This window comes from Coregonus lavaretus (assembly GCF_964263955.1).
Source record: "Coregonus lavaretus genome assembly, chromosome: 6".
NCBI classification, from domain to species: domain Eukaryota; kingdom Metazoa; phylum Chordata; class Actinopteri; order Salmoniformes; family Salmonidae; genus Coregonus; species Coregonus lavaretus.
Genome location: NC_139993.1, coordinates 2,875,200 through 2,903,172, shown reverse-complemented (window position 1 = coordinate 2,903,172; position 27,973 = coordinate 2,875,200). Strand labels below are relative to the sequence as shown.

The 27,973-nt window shown below is 43.2% G+C and overlaps 2 protein-coding genes across 3 annotated transcripts; both read left to right on the top strand.

Annotated features, from left to right (window-relative positions):
* Window positions 1-167: 167 nt before the first annotated feature.
* LOC311131478 (arf-GAP with dual PH domain-containing protein 2-like) lies at window positions 168-6,492 on the top strand (the record flags this gene model as incomplete). The annotated part of the gene is made up of 11 exons (XM_084164499.1): window positions 168-255; window positions 895-1,025; window positions 1,198-1,289; window positions 1,556-1,644; window positions 1,839-1,951; window positions 5,199-5,345; window positions 5,440-5,523; window positions 5,645-5,707; window positions 5,841-5,918; window positions 6,068-6,296; window positions 6,455-6,492. The coding sequence occupies 11 exons, from the start codon at window positions 168-170 to the stop codon at window positions 6,484-6,486; spliced, it is 1,146 nt and encodes a 381-aa protein (XP_084020625.1). The 3' UTR covers window positions 6,487-6,492.
* Window positions 6,493-24,892: 18,400 nt separating this feature from the next.
* rnf135 (ring finger protein 135) lies at window positions 24,893-27,969 on the top strand. 2 transcript variants are annotated; one of them, XM_084163543.1, is made up of 4 exons: window positions 24,893-25,442; window positions 25,683-25,784; window positions 25,929-26,067; window positions 27,280-27,969. In XM_084163543.1, exons 1-4 carry the CDS (start codon window positions 25,137-25,139, stop codon window positions 27,834-27,836), a joined length of 1,104 nt encoding a protein of 367 aa, XP_084019669.1. In that variant the 5' UTR covers window positions 24,893-25,136; the 3' UTR covers window positions 27,837-27,969. The 2 variants fall into 2 exon arrangements, with proteins under 2 accessions (XP_084019669.1, XP_084019668.1); XM_084163542.1 differs by having other exon boundaries at window positions 24,974-25,442; window positions 27,277-27,949.
* The last annotated feature ends 4 nt before the right edge of the window (window positions 27,970-27,973 follow it).

Genomic DNA, 27,973 nt, shown 5'->3' with positions numbered 1-27,973 from the left:
AACATCGGGCCAGTGAGCGCGGTCAAGTGCAACAACAAAGAGAAACATTTCCTGACACCTGTTGTAGAAGTAATACATTTTAACTTAATGAAAAGGCATGGACCTACGTAAAATAAGCAATTTGTTTGTTGGGACTTGATTGAGGCAGAAGAACAGTAGATTTACTTATGGCAAGTCCGGAGAGAAATAAGAAGATTCTGCTTGATCTGGTGAAACAGCCCAGCAACGACCATTGTGCCGACTGTGGGGCCTCTGGTAAGTTATATTTCATAAAATACATGTTAAACCATGTTTGATAGCCTCTAACATTTGACATGTTTAGGCTACCATTGTGGCTAGGATATGATACAGATAGGAACTGTAAAACAAAAGTTTAAAGTAGTGAAATATTGAAGGACTCCCAAACAGAAGCTGTGTGACTATTTCATATTGATGATATACTATTTCAGTGTGGTTGTCTATTGTTCATAGAATGTGGAGCATGAGAAAAAACCTAAGCCATGTAAGACATGTGAGTTGTATGTGATGTGGTTGTCTCACCTAGCTATCTTAAGATGAATGCACTAACTGTAAGTCGCTCTGGATAAGAGCGTCTGCAAAATTACTCAAATGTAAAATGATTACAACCATGGCATGTTTTAAATAACCTATTTTGGGGGAAGTTACAGTTTATTCAGTCAATGATTACAGTGGTTCCTCCTTTCCAGTAACTCTCAACAGCCAACCTGAGAAAAACAACCAATCAAGGCGTGACATACTACAAAGTCCAATATACTGTATAGTGGCCTCCCTCATTGTTCGCAAACTATAGCAACATGGTTCAAAGGTATACAGGCTGCAAACATTTCAAGTGTCTGATTGAGTGATACAGTATCATATTACTGCTATTCACAGAGCCAGACTGGGCCTCGTACAAACTTGGTGTGTTTGTATGTGTGAACTGTTCGGGGACACATCGGGACTTGCCTGCCATCAGCCGGATAAAGTCCATACGCTTGGATTTCTGGGATGATTCCCTAGTGGAGGTACAGTTTAACATGTCATAGTGGCCCAGTAGTGTACCAAGGACCATTACACCTTGAAGGATGTACTCTCAAGAGCACACAATGATAGTCACAATCCCTTTGCTGTTATGTTATTATGTTATTATTATGTTATTATTATGTTATAACGTTCCTATTATGTTTCTAATTGTAGTTTATGAAGACAAGGGGTAACGCTGCAGCCAATGCCTTCTATGAGAAGTGTGTTCCGCCATTCTACTACCGGCCACAGGAGAAGGACTGTGTGTGAGTGGGACTATATCAACGTCTTCATTCACTCACTCAATTTAAGGAGGTGTAAATTGTGATGACTTGACAGTTGTTCATTCAGTGGAAGGATGTAGTATTATTTCAAGAGAAGAGGAAGAAATATCTTGATGTCGATTAGCCTACAATGGATTGAGTTGGCAGATATTGCAGGGTTTGTGGTTGAAGTTGAGTCATATATTCAACACAAATATTTAAAATAATCCTTTTGTATTTCAATCTTTCGCCCTTTGGCTTCCTGACAGTGTTCTTAAAGATCAGTGGATACGTGCTAAGTATGAGAGGAGAGAATTCACAGGAGAGAATCACTTCCTTCAACAAGGTTATAGTTCAGGTAAGTGCTAAATGTTGACAAGCCTTCATGGATAAGTCAATTTATTTGATTAAAATTGTCTAGGAACATAAGATATTTCCATAGATCTCTGTCCACAGAGCAAGGCATAGAACCAAACGTGGCAAAATACTGAGTATGAAGAGACAGGGGATACTAACTAAATCAATGTTTTTTATTGGTTGGATCCCATTCAGGAATTTACGAAGGAATTCTATGGAAGAAAGGCAAGGACAACAAGCAGTTCCTGAAAAGGAGATTCCTGCTCTCTGAAACAGACTTCACCTTGAGATACTTCACCAAGGAGGATGTAAGTAGCTTCTCTCCATCCTCTTTGATCAGTTAACCCAGCTAACAAAATGTAGTCCTGGGGATGTTCCCAGAACGTTATTGAAAAGTCACAGGGAATGTCCCATGTTACTTAAAACAATGGGACTCTCTCTCAGATCATTACCAATCCCATGAGGTATGACCCCAAACACCCAGAAAAGGCTACTCTCCTTGATGTTATCCTCACAAATAATCCTGATAGGTATCCGTCTGGTGTTTTCTGTAATGACCTTAGTGATCACTGTTTTACGGCCTGTGTTTGTAATGGTTGCTCAGTTAAATGACCTGTCCTGATTTGTCATAGACGCTTGCGGAAAAACTTTAATGAGAAACCTTCCGCTTGATCCCCTCTGATCCCCTCTTCCACTTGATCCCCTCTGTTGATCCCCTCTGTACAGAATCCGCTTGATCCCCTCTGTCGAAGATGCTTGGACCTTATTTTATTGTTAACAAGCCCATGGTTCGACCGTGATCTGGCAGAGTTACTCCACCTCAAGGACACTATTTGGCCAAAGGATCGGCACACAAATACTCAGGCTGACTGGCTGTCGTTCAGGCAAATGAGAAATAGTGCGCTCAGGCTATCCGGAAGGCCAAAGTCAGTTAGTTTAAGGAGCAGTTCTCTCTCTGTGGGTCTAACCTAAAGAAGTTCTGGAATACGGTGAAAGACCTGGAGAATAAACCTTCCTCCTCACAGTTGCCCATGTCCCTTAATGTGGATGATGTGGTTGTTACTGACAAGGAGTGTATGGCTGGACTCTTTAATCCTCACTTCATTAAGTCAGGATTCCTCCTTGCCCGTCCAACACTTCCTCATGCCCCCCCCCCCCCCCCCCTCATCAATCTACACACAATACCCCATAATGACAAAGCATAAAAATAAAAAAAACATTTTTGCACAAAAAAAAAAATAATGTATACATAAGTATTCAGACCCTTTACTTAGTACTTTGTTGAAGCACCTTTGGCAGCAATTACAGCCTTGAGTCTTCTTGGGTATGACGCTACAAACTTGGAACACCTGTATTTGGGTAGTTTCTCCCATTCTTCTCTGCAGATCCTCTCAAACTATGTCAGGTTGGTTTCATCAGACCAGAGAATCTTGTTTCTCATGGTCTGTGAGTCCTTTAGGTGCCTTTTGGCAAACTCCAAGCAGGCTGTCATGTGCCTTTTACTGAGGAGTGGCTTCCGTCTGGCCACTCTACCATAAAGGCCTGATTGGTGGAGTGCTGCAGAGATGGTTGACCTTCTGGAAGGTTCTCCCATCTCCACAGAGGAACTCTGGAGCTCTGTCAGAGTGACCATCGAGCTCTTGGTCACCTCCCTGACCAAGGCCCTTCTCCCAGATTGCTTCGTTTGGCCAGGTGGCCAGGTCTAGGAAGAGTCTTGGTGGTTCCAAACTTCTTCCACTGTGTTCTTGGGGACCTTCAATGCTGCAGACATTTTTTGGTACCCTTCCCCAGATCTGTGCCTCGACACAATCCTGTCTCGGAGCTCAATGGACAATTCCTTCGACCTCATGGCTTGGTTTTTGCTCTGACATGCACTGTCAACTGTGGGACCTTATATAGACAGGTGTGTGCCTTTCCAAATCATGTCCAATCAATTGAATTTACCACAGGTGGACTCCAGTCAAGTTGTAGAAACATCTCAAGGATGGTCAATGGAAACAGGATGCACCTGAGCTCAATTGCGAGTCTCATAGTAAAGGGTCTGAATACTTATGTAAATAAGGTATTTTTGTTTTTAATTTTTAATAGATTTGCTAAAATTTCTAAAAACCTGTTTCCGCTTTGTCATTATGGGGTATTGTGGGTAGATTGATGAGGATTTTTATTTATTTAATCCATTTTAGAATAAGGCTGTAATGTAACAAAATGTGGAAAAGGGGAAGGGGTCTGAATACTTTCTGAATGCACTTCATCCACTTATATGCAGATGATACAGTCTTATACTCAGCTGGCCCCTCCCCAGATTCTGTGTGGAATGCTCTACAACAAAGCTTTCTGAGTGTCCAGCAAGATTTCTCTGCCCTTAACCTTGTTCTGAACACCTCCAAAACAAAGGTTATGTGGTTCGGTAGGAATAATGTCTTACTGACACTGGTGGCTGCTTGGTGTGATGGGTTTTATCTCTACCATTTTGTCCTTCGTGCTGTTGTCTGTGCCTAACAATGTTTGTGCCATGTTTTGTGCTGTTACCATGTTGTGCTGCAACCATGTTGTGCTGCTGCCATGTTGTGTTGCTACCATGTTGTGTTGTTGTCATGTTTTATTTTACATTTACATTTTTAGTCATTTAGCAGACGCTCTTATCCAGAGCGACTTACAGGAGCAATTAGGGTTAAGTGCCTTGCTCAAGGGCACATCGACAGATTTTTCACCTAGTCTGCTCGGGGATTAGAACCAGCGACCTTTCGGTTACTGGCACAACGCTCTTACCCACTAAGCTACCATGTTGTGCTGCTGCCATGCTGTGTTGCTACCATGTTGTTGTCATGCTATGTTTTTGTCAAGCTGTGTTGCTGCCATGTTGTGTTGTTGTCATGCTGTGTTGCTGCCATGTTGTGTTGTTGTCATGCTGTGTTGCTGCCATGTTGTGTTGTTGTCATGTTTTATGCTGCTACCACGTTGTGCTGCTGCCATGCTGTGTTGCTACCATGTTGTTGTCATGCTGTTTTTGTCAAGCTGTGTTGCTGCCATGTTGTGTTGTTGTCATGCTGTGTTGCTGCCATGTTGTGTTGTTGTCATGCTGTGTTGCTGCCATGTTGTGTTGTTGTCATGTTTTATGCTGCTACCACGTTGTGCTGCTGCCATGCTGTGTTGCTACCATGTTGTTGTCATGCTATGTTTTTGTCAAGCTGTGTTGCTGCCATGTTGTCTTGTTGTCATGCTGTGTTGCTGCCATGTTGTGTTGTTGTCATGCTGTGTTGCTGCCATGTTGTGTTGTTGTCATGCTGTGTTGCTGCCATGTTGTGTTGTTGTTTTAGGTCTCTTTATGTAGTGTTGTGGTGTCTCTTTTGTCGTGATGCGTTTTGTCAAAAAACATTTGTTATCCCAGCCCACGTCCCCACAGGAGGCCTTTTCCCTCTTGCTAGGCCGTCATTTTAAATAAGAATGTGTTCTTAATTGACTTGCCTAGTTGAATAAATGTTAAATAAATGTTAAATATAAAATACCTGAGAAGGGCTCATTAAAATGCTGCCTGTTGTGTATTATTGACCCTAGTCGAAGAAGCCCAAAGCAGTCATCTCTATGAAGGACCTCAATGCCGTGTTCCAGCCGGAAAAGATAGGTCACGCCCACGGGCTGCAAATCTCATACCTGGAGGAAGAACGGACCAGAAACCTGTTTGTTTACCATGACAACAGCCAGGTGAGAACCAATGACAAAGCTCAATTGAAACGTTGTCATGAAGATGTCTAGAGTTTTAATGACTTGGGGTCAAATTTCTCTCTCCTACTTTTAGGAAATTGTGTCCTGTTTCAATGCAATTCGGGCCACCCGGTTTGCTTACCTCAAGAAGGTCTACCCTAATGCCAGGGACAGTGACGTGAGTACAAAGTAGAAGTCTGGTATTGCCGTAATTGACATGATATGTCACAGGTGACGTCACCCTTTCAAGGACTCCCTCTGTACATATCTGTCTCCCTTCTATGTTTTTGTTTGTGCAGCTTGTACCTTTGATAACCAGAAGTAGCGTTAAAGAAGGCTACATGGAGAAAACAGGTCCAACGGTTAGTAACCCATCTAATTCATTGAACATAGTGATGTTTTCAATTGATAGACATCGGGAGCACCAGAAACTCAACCTGTATGATGGTCAGCCAGGGCTGATTCTGTGTCTTCTGTTTCTGTGTCTGTTCTCAGCAATGGGAGCCATTCAAGAAGAGATGGTTCATCCTAAACTTAACGGACAGAAAGCTGTCCTACTTCAAAACTTTATTGGTACTGACAACAGAGAATATGCATAAGCAAAAGATGAGATTTCATCTAATTTATTTGCCATTTGTATTTGTGGAGAAGAATGTTGTAACTAGTGTGTGTGTGTGTTTGTCTGGCTGTGTCTGTGTGTATGCATGTGTGTCCGTCCACAGGATGCCTTGGAACTGGGAGCTGTCTTCATCGGCACAGAGGGCCATGGCTATTCTGTGAGGGAGAGCCAGCCTAAGGGGAGCCGCGGTGGCAGGTGGAGGTTCGGGGTCACCTTGGAGACGCCAGACAGGCAGTTTGTCTTCCTGTGTGACCAGGAGCAGGACCAGAGGGAGTGGATAGAAGCCTTCAAACTAGTCATCTCCCAGCCTATGCTACCACAGCACTACAACAGTAAGAAGACAATTCACTGTTCACCGTGTTTACAATGTACCAGCAGCATGAGACTTACGATTATTGTAAAAGTGGTCAATGACAGGAAAGAGTCATTTTGAATAGCTGAAAGATTGTATTTGTTTTTGTTGAATTTTTTTCTTTATTTGTTATTTCAGCTGAGGCAAACATGAGAAGGATGAAAAAATGAATGGAGTGTAAAAACCTGAGGAAAGGAAAACTAAATTTGCAGGAAGAAATGGCAATATGTGGGGCTGACTGCCTGTTTCAGAAAGCCTAGCAGTGACATATGGAGGCTTCTCACAAGAGGTGATCAATGAACTCTTCAATGGAGTCATGTTTATTGGAAACTGATGAGAGGCTAAATGAACTGAGGCTAAAGAGGCTAAACGAACTGAAAAGCTGCCAATGAGGATAAGCACTGGTAATCATTCCAAACCACCATCATCCAGTGCACCTTGTAAACCAGTGACAGGACTGCCTATTATGAGATGGGAACTGATGGCATTGTCGGGGACATTAGGAATGTAATAAATACTTTCTATTAACTAATGTGCATATACACTGAGTGTACAAAACGTTAAGGACACCTGCTCTTTCCATGACATAGACTGACCAGGTGAAAGCTATGATCCCTTATTGATGTCACTTGTTAAATCCACTTAAATCAGTGTAGACGAAGGGGAGGAGACAGGTTAAAGAAGGATTTTTAAGCCTTGAGACAATGGAGACATGGATTGTGTATGTGTGCCATTCAGAGGGTCAATGGGCAAGACAAAAGATTTAAGTGCCTTTGAACGGGGTATGGTAGTAGGTGCCAGGTGCACCAGTTTGTGTCAAGAACTGCAACGGTGCTGGGTTTTTCATGCTCAATAGTTTCACGTGTGTATCAAGAATGGTCCACCACCCAAAGGACAGCCATGTTGGGCCTGCATCCTTGGCATCTTGTAGAGTCCATGACCCGATGAATTGAGGCTGTTCTGAGGGCAAAAGGGGGAGGGGGTGGTGCAACTCAATATTAGGAAGGTGTTCCTAATATTTTGTACACTCAGTGTAAATAGAAAGCGAGAGAGCGCGATACAACACTTTAACATATCTATTATAGTTCATTTTTTGTATAATACAGTTATTTTATAATACAGTGTTTTATTATCTTTGTGTTAATTGCAGCCTACTGTTATTTAAATTATTTTGTATGTCCTGTCTGTGTCATTGTTGCATATGCCAATAGCACACACCAGGAAGAGTGAGTTATTTATATCCATATAGAGCACCCCTCAAGAGGCAATAGATTCTTTAAGTTGTTATTATACCTGTGACACTGTGATAACTACAGTAGCAATTACTTTGTAATTGCATTATGTGTCATTATGTGCCTGGACTGTCTTTACGACAATGTATACATGTACAAAGAGGCGGTCCCCACCTTCGCCAGTCCACCTCACCCCCCAGAGCAGCAGACCAGCCACCAACTCCCTGAGACAAATCAGACACTCCTTTAGATCTGCATCTGGTGGCGCCTCACAGAGACTGGAGAACAGTCAGCAAAACTGCCCCCCACACCACCCTTCACCACTTCTCTACCAGGAACTGCATGCAGATACACTGAGCTATGCCCAAGCCGTACGCAGTCAAAGAAGCCTGATGCAGAGTTTGGAGCATCGCCAGCTACACTGTCCTCCACACCACCCTCTTCAATTCTCTCTACAACTCCCTCCCATGCTACCAGACCTGCCTCAGCACATCTCTACCAGACCCGGCCCGCCTCAGCACATGTCTATCAGACCCGGCCCGCCTCGGCACAGCTCTACCAGACCCGGCCCATCACAGCACAGCTCTACCAGACCAGGCCCACCTCATCTCAGCCCAGCTCTACACAGCACCGACCACTACCCTAGGGTCTGGCAAAACACTGTTGAGGGTAGTGCACCACATGATGCAGTCCACACCGTGAATCATTCACATCATCAGCCCTCATATGCTGAGAGTTTGGAGCTTCGCCAGCCACACTGCCCTCCACACCACCCTCCTCAATTCTCCCCACAACCTCCCTCCCAGGCTAGTTTTGGTTAGCCTCCCTACTCTGGGACACTCCTGCCCCCCATGGAAGCCCCAATCCTGCAACAGGAGCCACACCAAGGCCTCCTGTACACACCCAGAATTGGCACTCTTTTGGTGGGAGCTTCATCCGGGTGGACTGAGCTCTGCCAATACTGCTCCCCCAGTTCCCGCCCCAGCCCCTGCATCTAGCGACTTGAGGGATGTCTGTCAGATGCTCAGTCTGCTCTGCTCTCACGTGGTTGGCCAGGAACCTTGGTAAAGTTTCAGCTCACTCAACAAATAGCTGCAGATGGCCTTATACCTGTTAGCTCTTATGGGAATGAGCTGAATACCCCCTCTGACTTTAAATATTGTAGGGGGCTTGGGCTAATGCACCTAAATGTGAAAAGTATGATTACAATTTTTTACACAATTAACATTTGGGTTGTCACGCCCTGACTCTGAGGACTTGTATTTGTTGAGTCAGGGTGTGTATTTTCTGTGTTGTGTTTGCTAGGTTGTTTTTCTATGTTTAGATCTAGAATGTGTAGATCTATGTTGGCCGGGGTGGTTCCCAATCAGAGGCAGCTGTAGCTCGTTGTCTCTGATTGGGGACCATACTTAGGCAGCCTTTTGGCACCTGTTAGTTGTGGGATCTTGTTCCGTGTTATGGTATGTCGGTGTGCTGCCTTGGACTTCACGTATCGTTTGTTTATTGTTTTGTCGTTGTGTTTATTCGTTAATAAACATGTATGCATATCACGCTGCGCCTTGGTCCGTCCCGTCTATAAACGATCGTGACAGAAGATCCCACCAAACGAGGACCAAGCAGCGTGTTCAGGAGCAAACACCGGGAATTAAACAGGAGGTTACTTTAGTAGATGTCCTCCTCAGTTGGGGGAGAATTACGGAGGAGGAGGCCGTCCGCTACCGGAAGGCGATGAAGGAGGATGCCCAGGTAGGAGAGGTGAAACGGCGCCAACAGTGCCGACGACGGAGACCCGAGAGGCAACCCCAAGAAAATGTTGGGGGGGGGGGGCACACGGTGTGGACGACGAGGCAGCAGGAGGCAGCGACAGGGCGATTCTGCAGGTTAGGAGAGGAGGCCACCAGGTTACGGGGGCTATTGGTTCAGAGGGAGAAGGAGTTATTTGGTCAGAGGGAGGAGCTACAGGAGGCTATAAGGGAGAAGGAGAGTGTAGAGGCACGGCGAGAGGAGCTGGTTAGGCAGCAGAAGGAGGGTTTATAAGGGAACCCAGTCCCGCTCCTCGCACCAAGCAAGTGGTGCGTGTCGCCAGTCCGGTCCGGCCCGTTCCTGATCCCCGCACTAAGCCAGTGGTGCGTGTTCCCAGTACGGCCCGACCCATTCCTGCTTCCCGCACAAGGCCAGTGGTGTGTGTTCCCAGTACGGTCCGGCCCGTTCCTGCTCCCCGCACTAAGCATGTGGTGCGCGTTGTCAGCCCGGTCCGGCCCGTTCCTGCTCCCCGCACCAAGCCAGTGGTGCGCGGCGCCAGCCCGGTCCGGCCTGTTCCTGTCCCTCGCACCAAGCCAGTGGTGCGCGTCGCCAGCCCGGTCCGGCCTGTTCCTGCCCCTCGCACCAAGCCAGTGGTGCGTGTCGCCAGCCCGGTCCGGCCTGTTCCTGCCCCTCACACCAAGCCAGTGGTGCGCGTCGCCAGCCCGGCCCGGCCTGTTCCTGCTCCCCGCACCAGGCCAGTGGTGCGCGTCGCCAGTCCGGCACGGCCCGTGCCTGTTCCACTGGTGCCTGGTCCGGCACCGGTCAGCTGCTCCACTCCGGAGCCAGAGCAATCCGCTCCACCGGGGTCCAGTCCAGCTCCGGTCAGCGGCTCCACTTCGGAGCCAGAGCAATCCGCTCCACCGGGGTCCGGTCCAACTCTGGTCAGCGGATCCACTCCGGAGCCAGAGCAATCCGCTCCACCGGGGTCCAGTCCAGCTCCGGTCAGCCGCTCCACTCCGGAGCCAGAGCAGTCCGCTCCACCGGTGCCTGATCCAGCTCCGGTCAGCGGCTCCACTCCGGAGCCAGAGCAGTTCGATCCACCGTCGTCGGGTCCAGCTCCAGTCAGTGGTTCCAGTCCAGACCCAGACGTCAGCCCCTCTCCAGGTTCGGGGTCTCCCACACCAGGGTCCAGACAGGGCTTGGTACGTCGTGGGAGGAAGGAGAAGCAGCGCGCCGAGGTCCAGACCAGACCAGGGGCGCAACAGGGAGGTGGAGAGTAAGTGGTGGTCACGCCCGGAGCCGGATCCGCCTCCGAGGCGGAATGCCCACCCGGCCCCTACCCTGTTATGTTTATGTGGCGCGGTCGGAGTCCGCACCTTTGGGGGGGGGGGGGGTACTGTCACGCCCTGACTCTGAGGACTTGTATTTGTTGAGTCAGGGTGTGTATTTTCTGTGTTGTGTTTGCTAGGTTGTTTTTCTATGTTTAGATCTAGAATGTGTAGATCTATGTTGGCCAGGGTGGTTCCCAATCAGAGGCAGCTGTAGCTCGTTGTCTCTGATTGTGGACCATACTTAGGCAGCCTTTTGGCACCTGTTAGTTGTGGGATCTTGTTCCGTGTTATGGTATGTCTGTGTGCTGCCTTGGACTTCACGTATCGTTTGTTTATTGTTTTGTCGTTAATAAACATGTATGCATATCACGCTGCGCCTTGGTCCGTCCCGTCTATAAACGATCGTGACATGGGTACAGGACTTGTGTCCTGACATTCCGGTTCTCTCGGAAACATGGTTAAATGGTTCTGTCTCTGATAAAGGCATTGAAGTAAATTATTATAATTTAGAGATTTCTTGGGTTGAGCAGTCTCAAATATATCTTTTTTTTTTTATGGTGCACAAGACACCCATCTGATTCGCGCCTGTCTCAGTGGACTAATCCATTGCTGAGGCCACGGGATGGGACAGTCCATCACTCTAAGACATGTGCTACTGAAATTGTATATGGTTATAATACGTAAGAACAATGGTGCAACTAGGGTTGCACAATTCCTGGAACTTTCAATAAATTCCCATTTTTTTCTGAAATCCCGGTGGGAGGATTATTGTTAAATTAAATAAATATGGTTCAACTAATTATGATTAGGTTTTTAAACCTATCATATGCATCATGAAGTCACGTCTGTTTACCGCCATTTCGAATTATTAGTGGGTGGGGCGTTAGTTAAACACAACAATAGGCCTGGCTACCTTCAAAATTGATATTAGAAATTGGTTTTAAAATATTGCATAATCTGCTGCAACAAGTGCCGCTGAAACGCCACTCGTCGAAATCACTGCTACAGTTGCTGGTGATCATGGCAATGTGGATAGCCCACAGAGTTATGCCAGCAAGAATGTGGTAAAAATGGGGCTGTTTTTTTTTACAAGTGTTAAGTTGCGTCAATTCAAATCTGGTATTGGGAACAAAAGAGGTCAACACGACTTCTAAGATATACTAGTATTTTAATTAATGCAAACACTTCAATGGTAAATATGATGTTCGTATATACGGGTCCACTGAAATACCACGCAGGGCACTCAGAGAACTGGTCCATTGTTCTAAGTTCTTCCCTAAATACTCTGACAGAGATAGGCCAGCAGGGAGCGGGAACTATCAGAGTAAAGACTGAGCGTGGTTTAGACTTACTCAGCCTATCGTTGGCGCACAGGCTGGTCCCAGCCCCTTGGCGCTTCACTGTTGCCAGGTGTTTAGTTGTTTTGCAACTTCAGACATAGTCTGTTCCTCTCCACTGTAGCAGAACACATGTCATTGAGTGCGGTTTAACAAAGAGGCAGTGTGTATGTGTCTGTGAGAATCACAAGTCTGTCTCACCCTACTCCCTAACATTCCTCACATGAATCACAGCTTGTTATGTTAAACAATTTATATCAGTACAGTACAAACCTATTATGTTTAATCATTAATGCATTCTTTCTAAGCTAGGCATCACATCTAGTTATAAGAAAATAGATCCCCACAATCCCCCTTTTCACACCCACTGGGTGTGAACCCAAAATAAGAAAACCCAAAATAAGAAATTTCAGGGAAATTTAGGATTCCCCCTATTGACACCCTCTAGGGTGTCACTCCACCACCTCACCAATAGCAAACCAAGGATCATCCTTTGTCAACCCCATCTCAGTGTCTGCATCTCCTGCTTAAGCCCCTAGGAGGGGCATCATACCAGCCGTATGCACGACGTCTGTAACAGACTTTCTCAGACAAGGAATTACACAGGCAGTACAGCACATTAATATTAGAAACACAACTACTAGGGTCAGAAATCCAGTAACCACCATAGTTGAATACTTGCCAAACCAATCACCCAACCAGGAGAACAGTCCGTTTCCCTCCATTCCAGCCATGCTCCTCATCCCAGCTGATAGTTTATCTAAACCAACTAGGGCTTTAGAGATACTCCCGCCAGGACTGGTATTGTTAGGGATAAACGTACAACAATGGCTTACCATTCTATAGACACCACCCCTTTCTGCCTGACCTCTTTTTACTAAGTCATAAGAGTGAGATGGCGGATAATTGTTCAAAAGATCCCTTCTGTTGCATCCCTAGTCCAGCCAATAAATCGTTGTTGGTCGTAATAGATATAATTAATCCAATTCACAATTTTGTTTATTGTCACCCACCAAAAGAACGTGGTAGTAAACCCTTCCCCTAATTGTTTCATAGCTCGGTATCCATCCGATACCCCCCTTGGTAGCCCAATCGCATCCATCTAAATAGGGCTATTCTCCTTCTTGTTAAAACTCCTCCTACATCTGTTTAATCCTTGGTTCCTGGTGACTAATTCTAACTAGCTGAACCAGTAGAACCAGGGCGCATGTGTCTAGCCACCCCTTTGGAATTCTCTGCCTTACACTGCCCTTACTGGCACACGCCCACCACACATCGGTTAAAGGGGCTGTAAGGTTTAGAATTCTCTCCTGTGCTTCCGAACTTAAGTCTCCAATTGATAATTGGTGATGTCTTTATTTCTCTTTACCCCCCTTCTGGATGTTCAGTCCCCCACGGTCTCATATCCCCACCCCCAAGTGTATTTAAACACTTGAGTGTAGGAACAATCCACCGTGGGGTCCGAACACGAATATAATAGGATTTTATAATCCCAATTTGTTTATTAACATGTACCCCACCCATTGGCTACGTCCCCAACCCTTATTTTGAATCTGACAGTCTGCCCTTCTCTGACTCCTATTTTGTAGGCTACTCGTCCTTGACGGTCAGTATGTTGGGTCGCTTCTCTTCTCTTTTACTTCTTAACAATGGTAAGGGCATAGCATAATTGGTGGTGGATCTTGACATATCAAGACCATTGCTGAGACAATGATGCAACTCAAGTTATCCATATTCCCAAAAACTGCCAACCCTCTCCTGTCCTCAGTCTTTCTGCTTGGTACTACCCCATACTCACACCTCTATAAACAACCCACAGTGATGAAAGTCAGGGTAGGGGATCTTCGTTAACAGAGTTTACCCCCAGACCCTATTGGTTCCAGTTCTTCTCTTTAACTCTGTGTGTGTTCAACAGTGTTGGCATGTGGGCCTACCTTTTTGCAGTGGGTAACGTTGACCCAAGTGGCTCTCTCAGCTATTCTAATGGCAAAGGCAGTGACCAATATAACCTGATAGGGCCCTTCCCAACAGGCCTGCTTCCAGTTTTTCTTCTTTAGGGACTGGATGCTCACCAGTCACCTGGTTAGATAGAGTGAGTCACCTTCTCCTTTAGTTCACCTGTGGGGCACAAAACCTCTGACATACGGGTGTGGTTAATAAACTATCTTCACACATGTTCAGCTCTCAATTTCTATTTCTGACTTTTTTAAATTTTCTAGACTGTATCTAAAAAAGTTTTTTTTTTTTTTTTTTTTTTTTTGTATTTTGTCCTCTCCTTCGTATATGTTTATTATTTAATCCTATCATCCCCCTTTTGACACATGTTTTGCCCATGTGTCAATATTACCACCTACCTAAACAATCACTTAGTTAATATTGGTAATTTATCATCCAATTGCCATCCCTTATTTATTTTTGAGACTGTCCCTTGCTTCTTTATTGCTCCTATCTTCCTGATCTCATTACTAAATAAATGATCTAGGTAAAAGCTGTTTCGCATTAGATTGTGCCTTCCTCTGATTACTGCAGCTCATTGCATTAATTTAGTTTCAAATACCAACTTGTTGTTTATTAAAGCATACTAAAAATGAAATTTAAATGACAACATTTGATAATACCTCAATTTACTTCTATCCCGTAAAAGTAATCTAAGATTAGTACAATTGACTAGCAACAGGTATCCCTCATTCAGGGAAAGCTCTCTCTCTCTCTCTTCTGTTGTTTTATGGTTCAAATCATATATATTATTACAAAATTATAATCTTCTTCACACTTTTCACAGTAGTATAAATTACCCTCAACTTAGTAAAATAAACTATCTTAAAGTCCTCCTCTCATGCCTTTAGAATTTACTAGTGTGGATGATTAATTAACACCAGAAGGTTAAAACAGAGTTCAGAGGCAATTGAAATTATTCAACGAACTGTTCCATCCCATAGTATACCAAACATTACCATTATTCTAAATATTTCATAAATGTTGCTTATCCCAAGTGTTCATTAAGTCCTCATGACATTCATTCTCATAAGAAATCATATATACCCCAAACTCAGCCAAAACCGAAAAACTCCATAAAATTCACTGTGCGTGCTCCTCTAAGACCTATCACCCTTGACCTGCTGAAAACCCCCCAAAATTGAAACAACAAGGCTTTATAAACATCATACTAGGTGTGTTGTTTTTTGTTTGAAAAACCCAATTTGAAAAACAACAACCACAAATAGCCATGCCCCACTAAAATACTGCCTAACTTCACTACTGCTCCCCCTATCCCTGGGCAACATTCCAATGAGATAAGCTAATTATCTTTCTCCTGGTTATAATTTTTGTTAACCTTCAATTACCATCAGTAATCTAAAGATGGTAGTACACACAAAACATGATACAGATATCCCCAGTCCTAACCCATCAATAATTGTTTGTATCAATCTAATACCTCATAACTAATCCATAAAACCACTAAAAATTCCTCGAGTATACAATGATTATTTAATTGATTACCCTAAATCTGCTACATGTGATCTCATCTCAAATGATCCATTATCAATCATTTGTTCAACCCCCTAGGAAAATCTGTCTCCCCTTCTATTGTTCCTGTCCCCCCTGTAAATGTCATATTTCATTTTTTAGCCAATACAATCACGGTTACATCAAATGTTCCCTCAGTTAATGGTATTTTCTCCCTAATATATCTTCATACTCTTCTTCTTTCCCTAAATGAGATTTAATCCCTTGCCTTTCCTCTACTATCCTTCTATCATTACTGGATCAATGATAATAACTGTAATAACTATTAATAATAATTGTAATAACTATTTCACATTAAATTGTGCCTTTTTGTGATAATGTTATAATTGTAGCCTATTGCATTACTTTAGTTTAAAATATAAGTTTGTTTATTTAACAAATCCAGAACCCACCACAGGCTGGCGCTATTCCCCCAGCACAACAGCCAAAGCCACTTGCATCCCCTGGTCCCCGTAACGAAAATAAATTATAGTTCTAGAATTTACCAACTATTTGCATACACCACTGGTGTTAAGCAACCTATCGAATAAAGTAATAACAACTAGAATGTATTAAAGCACTGCCTTCCAGTCAAGCATTCAGACCTCCACTTGAAATCCCACAGCTCAACCCAACTCGCTTGACTGTCTCTATTTTTTTTCTCCCGCTAACCAGAGCCATAAATTATTCTCCTTTGTCCTCAACTCAATTTTCACAGCTCTATCGCCATTTCAGTTCGCTATTCAATTTCTTTAACTGTTCTCTCTGATTAGGCCCTAATTAATAAAACAAATACTTGCTATCATTGATAAGCATACATTTAATGATATTCCTATCATTTGAACTATCTCTCACCCCTCCCCTTGCTCCTTCCTACACAACGGGGAAGGCGCAAGGGGACCTTGTAACATATTTTCATAGACCTTTCTAGAATACTTATACTTAAGCTATCTAATTCAACCTTTCGCATTTCTCAATCCACGTAGTAATCTAGGTCTATAGCCCCAATGCGAAAGCTTTACCCACTGTCCCTACCTGTGTTCGAACCCTGGACCCTCTACATACATCGCCAGTCACTCCACACATTCCGCGATGCTTTCAAAGTAAATACTTCCAGTTCATAGAGCAAGTGACGTCACCAAATGAAAATCGCACTAGCTCTCACCTCATTTAGCAACACAAAGTAATGCTATCTCTCCCTTCACCCATTCTCTATTGAATAAGTGAGTCTTTCTATTTAACCCCAAAACACACTACAAATCGTCCATTCAACATCACCAAACCAAACACTCCGTAGCATCCGGTCACCACCCACACCAGCCGTTGAATTCACTCATACACACAGACTTCACCTCATGCCACCGAAATGCCCAACAAAACATAATAGTTCAATGGAGCCCCCTATTGGCTCTCCACTGTTTATACATTACTTCCATACCCACATTAGTTATGGTCCGATTACCCATTAAACCTTATCACATGATCAAACAACGGCACAACCTTAAACTCATATGGGGCGGCAGGCAGCTTAGTGACCAAGAGCGCCGCGCCAGCAACCGAGAGGTCGCCGGTTCCAATCCCCGAGCCGACCAGGCAAAAAATCTGTCGATGTGCCCCTGAGCAAGGCACTCAACCCCAATCGCTCCCATAAGTCGCTCTGGACCAGAGCGTCTGCAAATGACTGTAAATGTAAATATTCTCTACTTTCTCACCCATGACGTACGTCTACGTTTGGGTGAGAAAGTTCATACGTTTATATCGTTAGAAATGTATAGGTACCTCTCAAACAATCGCCCCGTGGTGTTCCCAGCCAACTCCCAATCGACACAAATCACCCCCTAGTCTCTCCTGACTCTCCAAAAGCCACACTCTCGCTGTCTCCAGCCCCTCCCCTCGCGTTTCTCCCTCCTGTGTCCAGTCGGAACAGGTTTTGTCTGTTTTTCATTTTAATTTGTAATATTCGTCCGTTATTTAATTATTTAAAGTACATCTATTTATTTAAATCAAATTATTCCCACCTAATTAGTTCAAGTCGGTGCATATTTATATTTCAACGATAAACCAAATTATTTCAGTCTAATTATTTAACCAGTATTTTGCAGGGTCAAACATCAAACGTTAAATTAAATAATAAACCAAATTGCTTCAACTTAATTATTTAAAACCAGTATTATGCTATGTCAAACATCAAACATTAAATCAAATAATAAACCAAATTGCTTCAACATAATTATTTAAAACCAGTATTATGCTATGTCAAACATCAAACGTTACAGTTCAATCATATCAGTTCAAACGTTTCAGTTTAGTCATACTAGTTATTCATTATTTTACCTTTATGTTCCCAATTGTTATTAACGGGTTATACGGTTTAAGCAACCACAAACCCAACAGTTATTCACAAATTATACAGTTTGGACAGCCACAGACATCTTTAATTCCTAATTAGTTTTCTATCAAGGTATACAGGTTTATTAATTTTAGTAACCCGCATTCCCTCTTTTATTTCGTCTGCAAACACTCTTTTATTACACTGGGATCATTCACACTCTCATGCATACGACACCCTATACTTTAAAGTGCTCCTCCGATCTGGGCGGTACCCCCAAGTACAGCTCCCTGCCGAAGCGCAACACTATAGTGTACTTTAAAGTGCTCCTACGATCCTAGCCGTACTAGTTACGGACCTTGCCGGTGTAATTCTTCGAACCTAGCCGTACCCTCGAAGTTACGGACCTTGCCGGTGTAATTCTTCGAACCTAGCCGTACCCTCGTAGTTACGAACCTTGCCGATAGCAATTACTAAGTCAATTATTCCCTGTATCTTCGAACCTAGCCGTACCCTCGCAGTTACGGACCTTGCCGATAGATTTCAGTGTTTTCCCCGAACCTAGCCGTACCCCCACAGTTACGGACCTTGCCGGTAGAACAATACTCTATGGTACCATGGTTTAACATCACATTCACCAAAGGTTTGCATGTCACAATATTGTGCTTATCTACTCATAATAATTTCATAATTTAGTTCACTTACATCAGACAGGTGTTTCACAAAATTAATTTGGATAAAGCCAATGTGCAGAACTTTAGTTATATAACAATAGGTGTCTGCTTACCTGTTTTTAGTAGTCCGGACTCTTTGTGAAACACACCGTCCAATGACAGAGATGTCCAATGGGCCGGACAATACCCAGCGAAGTCCCTTCTACCAGATCACAGTCGGTGGTCACCAATTGTTAAGTTGCGTCAATTCAAATCTGGTATTGGGAACAAAAGAGGTCAACACGACTTCTAAAATATACTAGTATTTTAATTAATGCAAACACTTCAATGGTAAATATGATGTTCGTATATACGGGTCCACTGAAATACCATGCAGGGCATTCAGAGAACTGGTCCATTGTTCTAAGTTCTTCCCTAAATACGCTGACAGAGATAGTTCCCGCTCCCTGCTGGCCTATCAGAGTAGAGACTGAGCGTGGTTTAGACTTACTCAGCCTATCGTTGGCGCACAGGCAACATACCGAAATTCCTGTGTGAACTAGGTAGTTATATAGAGGCAATTCTATTTTGGATGCTTCTCAATCTACTTAATTGCTGTCGGAATTTATCTTGCCTTGGTCTGCAAATGTGATCAAAGATGTGTATTAGCCTATTATAAAGGCCATATCAATATGAACAGCTAAGAGAAGTGTGGTTATTAAAAGTATTCGAATTTCATTGAAATTGTACTGTATTTCGCTATTTCATGTAGTAGGCCATGCATGATACAAATATATGGAGCTGTCCATGGCACTGAAGTTAGAGATCAATGTACTGTTAATGAGGAAGTTAATGAGGAAGCCTACTGATAACCAACAGGCCATGTCAACACTGGAACAAGGCATTATATTACGGGTTTGAAATGCTCTATAACAATGGGAATTCGAATTCCAACCCCACCCATTGTATACATTTTATTTTTACATCTCAACAAAGAAGGCTGTTGGCACCGCCCTGAAAAGAAAAGGGCCCGCCATGGAAATCAAATGCCAGTCCAACTGATTCGTTCTGGCGCTGGGCCTGATGCAACTGTTTTTAGTCTTACAGGCTTTACAATGTTTATTTTGTTAGAACAGACTCTCTGGTACACATCATTTATTTAGTGTTGTTTACACTGTTCCAAACGGTCATTTTTTAAAATAATTGTAAGCTTCCACAACTAAGTAAAATGTCTTCCACACATCGGACCCTTCCATAGACTTACACAGTAATTATGACAACTTCCGGAGGAAGTTCTCCATCCTATCAGAGCTCTTGCAGCATGAACTGACATGTTGTCCACCCAATCAAAGGATCAGAGAATGAATCTAGTACCCAAACCATAAACTACAGCTAGCTATCACTGCAGTGCATAACATGTGGTGAGCAGTTGTCTCAAAGAGAGAGAAAGACAATCGTTTTTTCTTCAAAAATGAAGGAAAAGCGAGAGAGATTGTCATATTTTTTTCACTTTCAGTTTCACTTACTTACAGTGAGGGAAAAAAGTATTTGATCCCCTGTACGTTTGCCGACTGACAAAGAAATGATCAGTCTATAATTTTAATGGTAGGTTTATTTGAACAGTGAGAGACAGAATAACAACAAAAAAATCCAGAAAAACGAATGTCAAAATTTTTATACATTGATTTGCATTTTAATGAGGGAAATAAGTATTTGACCCCCTCACAATCAGAAAGATTTCTGGCTCCCAGGTGTCTTTTATACAGGTAACGAGCTGAGATTAGGAGCACACTCTTAAAGGGAGTGCTCCTAATCTCAGCTTGTTACCTGTATAAAAGACACCTGTCCACAGAAGCAATCAATCAATCAGATTCCAAACTCTCCACCATGGCTAAGACCAAAGAGCTCTCCAAGGATGTCAGGGACAAGATTCTATACCTACACAAGGTTGGAATGGGCTACAAGAACATCGCCAAGCATCTTGGTGAGAAGGTGACAACAGTTGGTGTGATTATTCGCAAATGGAAGAAACACAAAAGAACTGTCAATCTCCCTCGGCCTGGGGCTCCATGCAAGATCTCACCTCGTGGAGTTGCAATGATCATGAGAACGGTGAGGAATCAGCCCAGAACTACACGGGAGGATCTTGTCAATGATCTCAAGGCAGCTGGGACCATAGTCACCAAGAAAACAATTGGTAACACAGTACACCGTAAAGGACTGAAATCCTGCAGCGCCCGCAAGGTCCCCCTGCTCAAGAAAGCACATATACACGCCCGTCTGAAGTTTGCCAATGAACATCTGAATGATTCAGAGGAGAACTGGGTGAAAGTGTTGTGGTCAGATGAGACCAAAATGGAGCTCTTTGGCATCAACTCAACTCGCCGTGTTTGGAGGAGGAGGAATGCTGCCTATGACCCCAAGAACACCATCCCCACCGTCAAACATTGAGGTGGAAATATTATGTTTTGGGGGTGTTTTTCTGCTAAGGGGACAGGACAACTTCACCGCATCAAAGGGACGATGGACGGGGCCATGTACCGTCAAATCTTGGGTGAGAACCTTCTTCCCTCAGCCAGGGCATTGAAAATGGGTCGTGGATGGGTATTCCAGCATGACAATGACCCAAAACACACAGCCAAGGCAACAAAGGAGTGGCTCAAGAAGAAGCACATTAAGGTCCTGGAGTGGCCTAGCCAGTCTCCAGACCTTAATCCCATAGAAAATATGTGGAGGGAGCTGAAGGTTCGAGTTGCCAAACGTCAGCCTCGAAACCTTAATGACTTGGAGAAGATCTGCAAAGAGGAGTAGGACAAAATCCCTCCTGAGATGTGTGCAAACCTGGTGGCCAACTACAAGAAATGTCTGACCTCTGTGATTGCCAACAAGGGTTTTGCCACCAAGTACTAAGTCATGTTTTGCAGAGGGGTCAAATACTTATTTCCCTCATTAAAATGCAAATCAATTTATAAAATTTTTGACACACTTTTATTAAATTCTACCACAAATTAAAGAAAGTATAGCCTGTTTGGAAATGACTGACAATAAAGATATTCTCTACACAAGCAATATTTACCTAGATTTTTCTTCAACTTCTGGACATCACATCTGGAACAACTGTTTGCTGCAGCCATGTGCTTCAGTGTCACAATAAGTTTCCATGGTAACTAAATTAACATTCTCTTGAAAAAACTTTATTAATGAGTAATTTGTCCTCAGTGGTGGAAATGACACCACTACCAAAGGACAGGTATATTTTGTGTAAAAAACAATATAAAGGGCATGCTCACAATAAATATTGATATAGATTTTATTTAATTGACTCTTTCTCTAGTAGATAACATTATAATGTGTAATTATTCATGTTTTCTCATAGAAAAACATAGTAGAAGCTCAAAAGTCTGGGTCAGGGACAAGGGCAAAACAGTGGAATTGAGGTATAAAATGGATCTGAAAAGTAGCTAGAATTCTTGATAGAGAGGTTTCGATGAAACATGGTGAAGCCCCAAAATTGCCTACCCTGGAAGCCTGTGTTTCAGACATAAGGAAGTGGATAGTGGCAAATGTTTTACTTTTAAACTCGGACCAAACAGAAATGCTAGTTCTAGGTCCCAAGAAACAAAGAGATCTTCTGTTGGATCTGACAATGAATCTTGATGGTTGTACAGTCATCAAAAAAAACTGTGAAGGACCTCGGCGTTACTCTGGACCCTGATCTCTCTTTTAATGAACATATCAAGAATATTTCAAGGACAGCTTTTTTCCATTTTCGTAACATTGCAAAAATCAGAAATGTTTTGTCCAAAAATGATGCAGGAAAGCTAATCCATGCTTTTGTCACTTATAGATTAGACTACTGCAATGCTCTACTCTCCAGCTACCTGGATAAAGCACTAAATAAACTGCAGTTAGTGCTAAACACGGCTGCTAGAATCTTGACTAGAACCACAAAATTTGATCATATTACTCCAGTACTAGCCTGTTAAGGCCAGGGCTGATTTCAAGGTTTTACTGCTAACCTACAAAGCATTACATGGGCTTGCTCCTACCTATCTCTCCGATTTGGTCCTGCCGTACATACCTACACGTATGCTACGGTCACAAGATGCAGGCCTCCTTATTGTCCCTAGAATTTCTAAGCAAACAGCTGGAGGCAGGGCTTTCTCCTATAGAGCTCAATTTTTATGGAATGGTCTGCCTATCCATATGAGAGACGCAGACTCGGTCTCGACCTTTAAGTCTTTACTGAAGACTCATCTCTTCAGTAGGTCCTATGATTGAGTGTAGTCTGACCCAGGCGTGCGAATGTGAACGGAAAGGCACTGGAGCGACAAACCGCCCTTGCTGTCTCTGCCTGGCCAGTTCCCGTCTCTCCATTGGGATTCTCTGCCTCTGACCCTATTACGGGGGCTGAGTCACTGGCTTACTGGTGCTTTCCATGCCGTCCTAGGAGGGGTACATCACTTGAGTGGGTTGAGTCACTGACGTGATCTTCCTGTCCGGTTTGTCGCCCCCTGGGGCTTGTGCAGTGGAGGAGATCTTCCTGGGCTATACTTAGCCTTGTCTCAGGGTAGTAGGTTGGGGGTCTGTTGATATCCCTCTGGTGGTGTGGGGGCTGTGCTTTGGCAAAGTGGGTGGGGTATATCCTGCCTGGTTGGCCCTGTCCAGGGGTATCGTCGGACGGGGCCACAGTGTCTCCCGACCCCCCCCCCCCCCCCCCCCCCCCGTCTCAGCCGGGGGGCTAGGGTCAGTCTGTTATATCTGGTGTTATTCTCATGTCTTATCTGGTGTCCTGTGTGAATTTAAGTATGCTCCCTCTAATTCTCTCTCCCTCTCTCCCTCCCCTCCCGGAGGACCTGAGCCCTAGGACCATGCCTCAGGACTACCTGGCCTGATGACTCCTGGCTGTCCCCAGTCCAGCTGGTCATGCTGCTGCTCCAGTTTCAACTCTTCTGCCTGCTGCTAAGGAACCCTGACCTGTTCACCGGACGTGCTACCTTGTCCCAGACCTGCTGTTTTCAACTCTCTCTACAGCACCTGCTATTTCAACCTCTAAATGCCCGGCTATGAAAAGCCAAGTGACATTTATTCCTGATGTACTGACTTGTTGCAACCTCTACAACCACTGTGATTATTATTTTAACCCTGCTGGTCATCTATGAACGTTCAAACATCTTGGAGAAAAATCTGACTTGAATGGCCATGTACTGTTATAATCTCCACCCGGCACAGCCAGAAGGGGACTGGCCACCCCTCAGAGCCTGGTTCCTCTCTAGGTTTCTTCCTAGGTTTCTGCCTTTCTAGGGAGTTTTTCCTTGCCATCTTGCTTCTACATCTGCATTGCTTGCTGTTTGGGGTTTTAGGCTGGGTTTCTGTATAGCACTTTGTGACATCTGCTGATGTAAAAAGGGCTTTATAAATAAATGTGATTGATTGAATTTGATTGTTAAAAAGTCTGGGGTGAATGTAGTGTGAACTTAACATATAAAGAATAAAACATTAGAAAATTGAAATAAAATCCCAAAACTTTACCCAGAGGACATAGAAGGGCCCGTAGTTGCAGAATCACCCATAAACTAAACTTATTTGCTGATGATCTTCTGATATACCTGACTAATATTGAAAACTCAATGCCCCCTTGATAAACATATTTTCGGAATACTCTAAAATGTCACTTCTGTTTCTCCTCATCTCCTTTCTTCATCCTTCTTCTCACAACAAAAATAGCTCCTTAGCAAAGAGCAATTTCCCAAGCAACAATTATGCTAGGACTGTCTGGGAGTGGCCTGGGTGGGGAGAGGAAAACTGAAAACGACCTGTTATTGGCAGAGAGATTTGAAACTCTCTTTCTTATTGGTCTATTAACTAATTGATGTCACCAGGCGGTAGATTAGGCAGTCTTTTAAATTTCAGGCGGTCTTTTAAAACAGCTCTTACACTAAAAGGGCATTATCATAATTTTCACAACTGCACAGTATTACTCCAACCTCATAGTGTGGAAATATATATAAAACACAGTAAAATCACGTTTTTGACTGCACTGCGCCTTTAAAGCAGAAAAGGAGGGTGATCTGCACATCCTACACTTAAGAATACCAGGTTGGGCAAAAAAATAAGATCAGGTGGCAATGCTACCATGCTTTCAGTAGGAGAGAAACTTCTGGTTATAGAGAGTTTTGGGGTGAGTGAATATATTAACCAGAAAGATGGCAGTCTTGGAAAGTGTCTAACTTTTTAACAATTATAATACAACCAGCAGACGTCATACATTACAAGCCAACAGTTGCATTCATTGACATTCTCATTAAACCTCTCTCTCAGCAATCAGCAACAGCCTCAAGACACACACACACACACACACACACACACACACACACACAAACTCACACACTGTATTTCCCTGCTTTCAAACACACACACACACACACACACACACACACACACACACACAGACACAGACAGAGAGAGAGAGAGAGAGAGAGAGATAATGAATTAGGTGTTGTGTATTAATTAGGTGTTGTGTAGTCAGTGGTAAAGCTGCCCGTTTAATCAGGCCGGCACAACAATATGTAATGACAAATAAAAAATGTTTTTCTTCGAGATGGAAAATCCCGTTCAGCAATCTGCATTCGGCTTTATTTTACTTTCGGTTTCAATTCAGGCATTCTAGCCCACACACCAAACCGCAATGGCGTTACTACTTGAAGGACTTCTTACAGATATAGGAAAATGTCTCACATGTTCAATATGCTTTGAAATTTTCACTGATCCAGTGACTTTAACTTGTGGGCACAGTTATTGTATGACATGTTTAGATGATTATCTACGTGGACTAGCGAAATGGAAGAAGGATTGTCCCCAATGCAGAGGTAAAATTAAACCAGGTTTAAAACTGCCTAAAAATGTTACACTTTGTAACATCGTGAATGTTCATTACGAACATAAACGTTTTGTATCCAACGAAGAATCTACAAAAGGACATGAAATGGAAGTGGTAAGTAAAAAAGTATCCTTTTTTTTTTTTTTTTTTTTTTTTTTTTTTTTTTACAGAGTATGCTTATTGACTCCTGTCACGATCAACGTCGCTACATAATAACACCTGTGTGTACATGGAATTCTAAATAGGAATAAATCAGGTTGGAGGATACACTTTTTATGTTTTAACATAAACAAGTGCACAACTATAGAATACGTTTAATTTTTTTTATATGATATTACATTATATAATTGTCAGGACTTCAAAGAGGATAAAGCTGAAGAATGTGTGGCCTCACACTCACAAGATACTGATATCAACAGACCATCTGAGCCTGGAAGTACTATTCAACAGCAACAGGTAAACTTCCCAGATACAGTATTTACAGTAAGCTACAACTTCCTCATTCTTAGTCGGTTTTCTTTTTTAAAGATAATCTTTTTTAAAGATCATATTTTTAAAATATTATTTTCATGCTCCTGTGTTGTGCCACCTGTCATATAGGCGGAGGCCCCTGTTGTTATAAATGACACAAGCTCAGAGGTGACAGATGACAGGTGTCCTGATGTCCCAGCCTCCCATGACGGTCGGGTTCAGGAGTTGCCCATCTCCCCTCCCTCAAATGACAGACACAGGGCCGAAGGTAGACTGTAGACTTTGTCCTATTCTTGAGTCTCATTTGAATATTACTCCTTATAATGTACTGAATACTGTAAATATAATGTACTGTTTTCACCAATCAACCACTAGATGGGGTAGCCTATATACAGTATCCTCTGTAGCTCAGCTGGTAGAGCACGGCGCTTCTAACGCCAAGGTAGTGGGTTCGATCCCCGGGACCACCTATACACAAAAATAATTTATGCACGCATGACTGTAAGTCGCTTTGGATAAAAGCGTCTGCTAAATGGCATATTATTATTTATATCATTAAAAGACATCTGTGTCATTAGAGTACATCAGATACCAGCGGTGTAAAGTACTTAAATAAAAATACTTTAAAGTACTACTGAAGTAGTTTTGGGGGGTATCTGTACTTTACTTTTTACATTTTGGACAACTTTTACTTTTACTTCACTACATTCCTAAAGAAAATAATGTACTTTTTACTCCATACATTTTCCCTGACACTCAAAAGTACTCGTTACATTTTGAATGATTAGCAGGACAGGAAAATGGTCAAATTCACGCACTTATCAAGAAAACAACCCAGGTCATCCCTACTGGCTCTGATCTGGTGGACTCACTAAACACAAATGGTTCGTTTGTAAATGAAGTTGGAGTGTGCCCCTGGCTATCCGTAATTTAAAAAACAAGAAAATTGTGCCATCTAGTTGGCTTAATATAAAGAATTTGACATGATTTATACTTTTACTTTTGATACTTAAGTATATTTTAGCAATTACTATTAATTTTGCTACTTAAGTATATTTAAAACCAAATACTTTTAGACTTTTACTCAAGTAGTATTTTACTGGGTGACTTTCACTTTTACTTCAGTCATTTTCTATTAAAGGAAAACTCCACCCAAAAACTATATTTTGGTATTTGCAAAATGCATCATACAGGGATGATTTCTGTATTTTGAAAGTTACATATCTTGAAAACTTGATTGCTGACAAGCAAACCATTGTTGGACTATGTCAACAATGGACTAATGAAACAAATACCAAAATATAGTTTTTGGGTGGAATTTTCCTTTAAGGTATCTTTACTTTTACTCAAGTATGACAATTGGGTACTTTTTCCACAATGGTCAGATACAGAAGGCTACATAAAGCTGAAAGACTTTACTGCATTCATCTAATGACTTCAATCTCACATTTTGTCCGTATCTGACCATATCTGTCAGCAGGCTTCGCCTCTCCACCCCATCCCCTGCCTGGGGCCAGCTTCTCCTGGCTCACCTTCAACCCAGCCCTGGGCCACAGGCGCCTGACCATCCTACCCAAAGAGCACAGAGTGATGACCAAAAGGGTGTCCTCCGCATGCCACGATGACCGGTTTGACATCAGCCAATGGATGGCGGAGCAGGAGTACAGTGAAGGCTACCACTATTGGGACGTGGATACGTCGGCGAGTGCGAGCTGGGCGGTCGGGGTTTCCTACCCCAGCATCGGCCGCAGAGATCATCTGGGTCGCACAGCCAACTCCTGGTGCCTGGAGTGGAGCAGGGACAAGTTGTGCTACTGGCACGATAACATAGAGGAGTTTATCAAACATGGCTGCCCCAGTATCGTTAGACTGGCTCTGGACGTGACGAATGGGACCTTGTCGTTTTATAGCCTGTCTGACAGTCAGACACTGCTGCATTGTGTGGAGGAGGGATTCACAGAGCCAGTGAGGCCAGTGTTCTGGCTGTTTGGGCTGAAGCCAAACAATGCTCTGTCCTTTCCTCCTTGGGCGTCATAAGGTGATGTAAGGATGGGGACAACATAAAGAGTTGTCTGTTTATGAATGAGATAAATAAAATACAATATTTAGGAATGAATATATTTAGCACAATATTCATATTAGAGGTAAAAAATAAAATGACAATCACTTTAAAA